The 8,725-nt window shown below is 32.3% G+C and overlaps 1 protein-coding gene and 1 non-coding gene across 3 annotated transcripts; both read right to left on the bottom strand.

Annotated features, from left to right (window-relative positions):
* Positions 1-29: 29 nt before the first annotated feature.
* On the bottom strand, positions 30-170 carry LOC149731120 (U4 spliceosomal RNA). Its single transcript, XR_016385749.1, has one exon. It is a non-coding gene; the product is annotated as a U4 spliceosomal RNA (small nuclear RNA).
* A 1,101-nt stretch (positions 171-1,271) lies between these two features.
* Positions 1,272-8,609, bottom strand: LOC149731121 (transmembrane protein 163a-like). Of its 2 annotated transcripts, XM_089884892.1 has the most exons (9): positions 8,293-8,609; positions 7,863-7,929; positions 6,879-6,998; positions 6,567-6,610; positions 5,710-5,801; positions 5,327-5,426; positions 3,645-3,765; positions 2,441-2,582; positions 1,272-1,876 (listed from the first exon to the last, which is right to left on the bottom strand). In XM_089884892.1, the coding sequence occupies exons 1-9, from the start codon at positions 8,377-8,379 to the stop codon at positions 1,816-1,818; spliced, it is 834 nt and encodes a 277-aa protein (XP_089741018.1). In that variant the 5' UTR covers positions 8,380-8,609; the 3' UTR covers positions 1,272-1,815. The 2 variants fall into 2 exon arrangements, with proteins under 2 accessions (XP_089741018.1, XP_089741019.1); XM_089884893.1 differs by lacking the exons at positions 1,272-1,876; positions 2,441-2,582 and adding an exon at positions 2,589-2,829.
* Between the last annotated feature and the right edge of the window lie 116 nt (positions 8,610-8,725).

An 8,725-nucleotide genomic window follows, 5' to 3' on the forward strand; every position in this document is an offset into this window, starting at 1 on the left:
TTGGTTTAGAATAAATTCGATTGGTAAAGGTTCCGGAGAACCCTTCAGAAATTGCCACAGCCGACGGTTTTTCACGTCGACAGGGCGGGGTATTGGGAATAGTTTTCAACTAGCAATAATCGCGCCTCGGATGAACCTCATCGGCTACGATACCGCCACTGCGCAAAGCTAACGATTGAGTGCCAAATCTTCAGACTTAAATCACGTATATAATCTACTGTTTGCGGGGCGCGCGTCAAAAAATCGTTGCTAAAACGTCGGCGTAGATTATGTTCGTTTTTTCAGTTGTACTAGAGCTCGGTTTTGAGCAAACATTCTCAAGTAATTCCATCGGGAACTTACGACCAATGCGAAAATTTAACAATTTGTTTAATCTTTTAAATATTTCTTCGCTCTTTTGTGTTATTCGTTTTAAAGCAGGATAAATCTAGGGAGACAGTAATAAATGCGTTTACGGAGTAACATGTTAGAATCAATATTCGGCAAAGTCAAAGCGTGCATCTATTCATCGCATAACTATAATGTCTGTAACACCGGTATTTCAGACCCTGTTCCATAGGTATTTCTTCATTCGTTAAAACAATGGCGCCCTCTATGTTCGGTAAAAATAAACAACGGAAATCAATTTTAGAGAGAAAGCGTGAAAAAGGCAAATGTGAAAAGTAACCAATCAGCCAACGCTTTTGCGCATGGCAACAATGCATGTAATGAACATGAATGTAACACATGTACCAACCAAAGTAAATATATATACAACAAGTAAGGACAGCCATTGTTTAAAAACAACTGTCAATAGACGCCATCTTGTTTCCCACATGTTCTTTGGTATCAAGGCAAACCACCATACCAACAATTTCTAATAATAAAATTGATAGAGCTGTTTGGCACTGACCTATGAATATGATTTGAAACTAAAACACGGACTTCTAAATCAATGTCCAGCTATATCGCTTGATTGCAGCGGCTCAGCTTTTTAACTGACTGTCTTTGTCAAACCTTTTATCCAAAGAGTGTTGTGTCCTGTTCTTGGCTGTTGATTGAAACTGTCCTTGGCTGATTCCCTTCTCTTCTTTGTTTTAACAGCATGATATACACTATGAATTTTGAAGAGATAAGTACAAAATTATGTAATGTTTTTAAAAGAATCTTTAGGTCTACTCCACTGCCTTTAAATAAAGTTTAACTTACCAGTCTGCATTTCTCCACTTAATTAACTTAATTTAAAAGTGAAACTACCTTTCTGCAAATGAAGTACGAGGTAACCGTACACAAACATTAATAAACTTTATAGGAGTGCATTAAACTATGTTATGCAATAAATAAATAATCGAAATATAGAAGCAGGAAACTTTGTCAATGGTAAAGGATAAATAAACAGAAAGAAGAAATATTTCTTTGTAAGATATTGTGAAATGGAAAAGTGCATAAAAAAGTTTGTTTGTCTTTACCATTGATACATATACTTTACTGTGCAATATGTGGTATTTGTGAAACTAAGTAAATAAATATAATGTGTACAACTTCATATATACAGAAAGAAACTTGAAAATTGCATCAACGCCCATAAAACGAAACATGGAACACAGGACCGTCATTGACAAAAAGGCAAGTTGTAAATGTTTGTCAAATATGATAATGTAAGTTTGTAATGTTAACAACAGCGGTGCAATGTACATTCTAAGCACCTGTCATTTATAATGTACAGAAAAAACACAACAAAAAAAATTTTTTTGAAGATAAATATGAGGAAATACCCAATATGTTTTAACTAGCGGTTCTTAATGGTATAACAACAGTGATGCCTCAATATCAATATTATTTGCTTTCACAGTAACCGCTGGATTTGTAAATTTCTGGAGCATGTTTGGATAACAACCTGAATAAAAAAATAAGTTGAACTGACGAATGCATTTGAGTAATGGGTCCACTCTATGACTAAAACCTGAGGTGTGCTATAGTACACCATACAACATTTTTTGTTTTTAGGAAACAGAAAATAAAATTACCAACTTTTATTGTTGCTTCAACAAAATCGTGAACAAATATTTGTAACCACTTGAGTTTTTATTGTGCTGTGTAAACTGTTTACTTAGCTGATAGTAGAGAATACATAGGATGGCCAAGTCAAAACTATAAGAACCTTTAAAATATTTCAAACTACGCTAAACAACTAAGTAATCCTATTCAAATTTTATAGCTTAGGCCTTAGAAGGACAATATAAAAAGTTAAAAGCGACATTAAATCAACACACTCTTAAAAAAGTTTTGTAAAAAATGTCAATTTCTTCATTGCATAAATCAGTAAACATTTACAACAAAAAATTGGATTTTTTTGAAAAGAATGTGTGTTTCACTAGTCCGCTTGCTGCCTCCCCTTGATCACATCATTTCTTTCTGCTGAATATTGTAAATTTTCACAACAAACAACCATGCAACTTACCATAAGCCATAGATAAGCAGAAATAAAGACACTATAAGTCCCACAGTAGAGTCAAGGAACCAAAGATATCGGTCAACATCTGTTAACTCCGATGTTATTACCATAGACAATGCAACAACAGCTCCAGCTAGTGAGTTAAGTGCTAAAGGGACAAGTGGAATTCATTTAAATATAAAGATATAGGATAAAAACTTTCCCATACATTTAATTCTATTCTATATTTGATCAGGAATTTAGGCCAGAGGCACAAAACTCCCAAAAGTTGTTAGTTATCTTATTTTCTATATGGGTGAGGTCCTTGTTCAACTAGGGTTTGTAGCTCAAATTTGGCACACTCACAAATAAATGACATTTGCTAATTAATCTTACCAGTACAAATCCTTTTACAGCTGCCATAATAAAAAAAAAAAGTTTTTTAGCATAGTACTATTAATAGATGTAGCTTGAAGTTACGACACAGTAGGCTATAGTTTGAAACTATTTCTAATTTTAACAGCAAACATATACTCATGGTAAACTAAGTGTAGCTAATTAAATATGTTTAATTTGATTAGTTTTCGATTACTGAATAACTACTGGTCTAGTGCATTTAAGTGTGACTAAAACAAAAACAAATGAATTAAATTTCTATGCCAACTGTGAACAATAGTTCAAAATTTATGAACTGAAACAAAGTTAAATTAAACAGTTTAGTATGGGAACAAAAGTAACCAATACAGTTACTTGTCACTACACTTCGACAGAAACTAAAATTTTTGTATACTATGAAATGTCATATTATACTTTCTGTTATTATGATAAAACAGAAGTCACATCAAGTCCCAAAGCAATCATCCTACAATCAGCATAACCATATCAATATATGAATATATTTTGAATAAGGTAAACAATTCAGAAAGATTATACAAATGTAATAAAAACAGTATGCCCATTTAGATTACAACAGCGAGCAAAAACTAATTTTATTTTGATCAATACAAACACTGCATGATATACTGACTTATTTAATGCTTTTAAAAATGTATAATTTAACCCTTACATAATTAGTTCATTAAGACCAATGCAGTAGTAATTAAAACTATTTTTATTCAGGTCTATACAAATGCTGCGCATTCAGAATTTAAATAACATTTCAGTAAAATTTACATTAAAATGTAAAAATAGAAACAATGCTCAAATGGAAATAAACTTTGTAAAAACTTACCATCCGTGAACACTGTCCAGGAATCGAGTTTTTTCGCGATCAAAACTTTGACGACAAATAAAATAAAGCAAGCACATGTGGCGAATATAGATGTGGCAACTAACATGGTCAAACCTTTTTCCTGTGATAAGAGGGTGGTATGGTTACATTAAGATTATGTCAAAGTTGGTAAACTTATAAATGCAGGGGAGGCAGAGGATAGTTCAACACTTATTTCTGTGAAGCAAATATACCAAACTTATTGGTTAAAAGTTTGCTGAGTAATAGTGTGGAAAATTTCTGCGTGGGCCAGTCTACCTTACCACCAGGTTTGGCACCTATGTATTATGTGTTAAAGTTAAGTTTCAAATGGTTTTACGGCTGATAATAAAGTTTTATAACTCCCATAAAGTCATAATATAACAATATGAGGTAATTCAGAAGTTAGCACAAGGCGTATGAAAGAGAATACCAGTGTTATAACAACAACTGATGTCACGCTGAGATTTGTACATTGTTATTTGTTCAAAGCGGGGCCAAATAAATTACAAATAAAACTATATATTTTGTTCTTAGCAACAAAATATTTTAAAAATTGTGAAATACTATCGAAATATATTGTACTACTTCCTTAAAAAGAATTAAAAATACAAATTTAAAAATACAATGTTCACGTATGTATGGTTATGAATCACCAACAAATATATATGCAAAGTCCAATTACAATTCATAACTTATCAATTATTTAGTTGTATAGGTAGATGTAAAGTTCAACTACAAATTAGTGGACTCCTATTGAATAAAAGGAAACAGGTTGGTTAAGGCTGTCACTGACAGCTTGTCAGGCTATTTATGTGAAATAAAATAAAAGAATTTTAGGTCTATAGATTTCTCATGTGGGACAGACATTTTTTTAGGTCATAAAACTTGTATTTACACAATATATAAATAGGTGTGCATGGGTATTAATTTACTAAACTTTGTATGCATATGTTAAAAACTATAAATTATCATACTATAATGGTAGATTCGTCTTGCATGTTCCACTAAACCATTTATATAAATAACGAGTTAAAAGAGTACATTTACATCTCTTTCAGATGTAATAATGCCTGTGGGGGCACCAACATATAATGGTCAGTTTTGTTTATATTTGACACTATAGACTTTAAAACAGTACGGTCTGTATCATAGAATGAATGACGTGACTCATCATATAGATGATTCAAAAGATACAATAATCTATTGGGGTGCAACAGGAAAGAATAAAACAAGCCACGTTATTAAGCGCTTGGGCTCAAATTATAGTGTAATGTAAAGTACCTTACAATTTAAATACTTGTGTTGTCTGAACACTTGTATGGAGTGCCTACATGCTATAATGTAGACATTGCAATTATAATAACAATCACAATTGCCTCTTGACAGGATGACAAGAACCCTTGATTGACGCTAAGCTTATTATTTATTATGATACAGATAATATGCTACACACAGTAGTGCAACAATAAGAACGCTGCCTTGACAGAAAGGAGTTATTTTCTGTCAATGTATTGTGTGTAATTGTAAAACATTCAAATATACAAACAGATTACTTTTTTATATTTAACAAAAAAAAACAGAATTTTTTCTATCTATACAATTGTGTTGTAAATAGTAATATATTTGAACATACAAAATAGGCCATTTTACATATTACATACACTCATATCAGGTGAATCTCCATCTAATAGACCAAGAATTGCTCGCACAGAAATACCAATCGATGAAATAATGAACACAGACCCAAGAACTGTACATGATCTAAAATATATAGGAAAATGACTAAATGCACAAGGTGTTTATAAAAATATAGGGATATTACAGCTTACAAAAGCAGTATATAACTATTATAGACTAACACAAAATATCCACAATACACAGGGCCAGTCAGGGGCATATCTAGGAATTTATTAGAGAACTCTGGCTTTTGTTTACGTGATGCACAAAAACCAGAGATGTGGCATTGTGTCATTTCACACGATATTTTCGCAAAAAAGTTGTGCAGATGTTCGTACTATATTCACAAAATAAAAGGTTGACTTACATATGCTCTCTCCTATATGAGAATGTTTCGTATGCATGGTAGTATCGCCACAATACAACAATGGAACTCAGCATGTCAAGCAAGGAACTAAACTAAAAATATTGACACAGATATAAAATGAAACACCACTTTCTAAACAAAATAGGCCAAAAGTCAGAACACATTTATACTGCATCCTGTTTTAGAGAACTGCATAGCCTATTGTGTTGGTTTTACTCTTAAACATACTAAATAGATACAAATAAATCCATCTAGTATGTAAAAAGTGGAAAAGCAGATTTTTAACAAGTAGAAATAATTATAAAATATGAAAAGTAAATATAAATAACTTTTAATGATTGTAACATTAATATAAAATAGGCTAGCCTCGCGGTTTTCAAACTTTTCTAAAAATTTTGCCTAGGGGACCCCTTGCAATTAATTAGACATTTCGCAGCCCTTTTAATATCAAAGAATGCTACTTTCTTTTTGGCGGAAAGAAATAGCAAGGATTAACACATAGATTTATTGCATCATAATGGAAGTTATTTGACCTGGCAATTAATTACGACATAGTAGCAATTCATACAGCGATTATTTGCGTCATAGTAGCAACTGTCCGCTTGATAATTTAGCCTGCAGGTGCTTGAGAACAGGTTGGATATTTGAATTTTTCACATATCCAATCAACTAAAATATTAATACATTTGCAATAACTACTTTGCACGCGTGTAAACTCAGGGTCAGTGACCATGTTGCTGTACTATGTAGACAATCAAAAACTGCTGTACGGACCAGAGTTTGGGAGCCGCTGGGTTAGTTAGTAAGTCATGCCACATAAACAGCAATAGAAATGTAATTCAAGCTAACTAACTCACAGCAAGTCCAAATGCAGCAGCACTGTTTTCATTCTTTGCAACAACTGAAATATAAAAAAAGGTCAATAAACAAAATGTAAAGCAATTATTATATATATATTCTGTCAAAATAAACATTTAATAATAACTCTAAATAGGTAGAAACACCAGAGCTGGATTTTTAATATACTTACACCAAAATATTTATTGAACTTTCGAAGCGAAATTCAGTTAGGTTAGAACAGAAATCCAGGGCTGAGCGTTAATACGAAGCCACATTAAGAAATATCTAATTATAAAGTTTTGTGTAACATTTCATAGGTTTATATTTACCAAATTCAATAATTGCAATTGCCAAAGTTACAAAAATAGATATCCACGACACAACAACAGCTGACCGCCTCCATTTGTTAATCGTGCATTGTGTTGAAGTGTCATCACTTTTAATTAAACCTGCATAGGTTAAAATGTGGTGTTTGAACCTATATGCATCTTGAAAGTTTTATTTGTTGTTGCACCAATCACAGTAGTAAATATGAAAATTATAATTTATGACCACACATACCTAAGAACATATTGACCATTGGTTCAATTTTAAAACAGAAAAAAAAAAATATTTAGGTGATGGCAATTCCAATATTTTGAAAATATTATTATGGTTTAAAGTTATGTCAAAGTAAATCAACTATTTCAGTTCCATGTTATGCTCAATAGTATTAACTCTATTCATATAATCATATACATACTGATACTAGCTTCCACTATAAATAGGCCACAATAGTCAGCATTATAAAACTACAGGAAATAAGCTATCCACATTTCTAAGTTAGCTTCTATCGTTTCCAAGTAATTCAAATTATAATTTATATATACTTCCTTTTATTCACTTTATTTCATTGAAATGCAATTTATTCTGTACAGCCAAGACCCATCTACATGGCACACCATGGGACCTGGGGTTTAGGCCAGAGTTGGTCCTTCACCCCAACAAACAAACAAAAAATAATAAAACTATGAAAGTATGTACAAAATTTCTACTGGGTGGCATCCTGGCTGTAATTATTTAAACTTGAAATTTTGGGTAACACAAAAAACAACTTGTGTTCGTCATCAACTTGTGATGATCAAAGTTTGGGGTTAAAATTCAATTGACCAAAAAACAAAAAAACTAGTTTTGTGTACCTACACCTACCTGTTCCCATAGTGCCATGTTAAAAATAGTACTTGGTAAAACAAATTGTTTTTAATATTAAACAACAAAGGTTACTATTTTAAACATATATTCATAATTAATTATTCGAATATTCAACATCTTACATTTTTCATCGCTCTGATCCAACTTTATTTTGATTCCATCTTGTTCCTTAGAAGTTGACACATCAACCTTAAAACATGGAATATTAATTACATGTAAACATTAGCAAAGAATCTTATTCTAATGAAGTCTCGTCAGTTCTTTAAGATTACAAAGAAAGCAAGAAGTTCTTACTAAAGAAGCAAAGAACTTACATATAATATGAATGTGCCTTTTTGCAACACCAAGATTAAATCATATAAATATCCCTAAGCCAGGCCACCCAGGTGTAACAATAAATACACCGGCTTTATTTCATACAAATAATAAGTACCTGGTACTAATAACTCTTGGCGTAAACTATTAGGCAATTCGCTAGCGGTATAGTTTGGGTTTAGAGGTGGATTCATTTCTAGCACCAAGTACCTTAATTTACTAAATACACACGCTTACCGTTTTATTCCCTGTGGCATCATACATTTTCTTTTCGTTGCCGTTCATAACATTATGTAGTTCGTGGCTGTTATTCGTCTCCATCATCTTGACGGCTCTATGTTTTCCTTGCTGTCACTGGTTCTCATTTAACGATCGTAACATCAACACAGCCTACCTAATCGCATTACAACACAGATTAACACGCTCATTCGCATTTGCTCCACCATAACGTACGTGTCGAACTATTTAAGCAAACTGCGAAACTTCGAATCCAGCCTGACTTTGCCTTTTTCTTAGCATTCTCTCAGTTCGATTTGCACTTTCTGCTCATTGCCGCAATGTCGTATTTCGAAATTAATGCAGCAATTGGAACTCGTGGAATACGATAAAAAGAGATGTACATTGCTTAAGAAACATCTGTACTGTCGATGTTTTAACTTTCACACTTCGT

This window comes from Ciona robusta, chromosome 9, assembly GCF_009617815.1.
Source record: "Ciona robusta chromosome 9, ASM961781v2".
Lineage (NCBI taxonomy): Eukaryota > Metazoa > Chordata > Ascidiacea > Phlebobranchia > Cionidae > Ciona > Ciona robusta.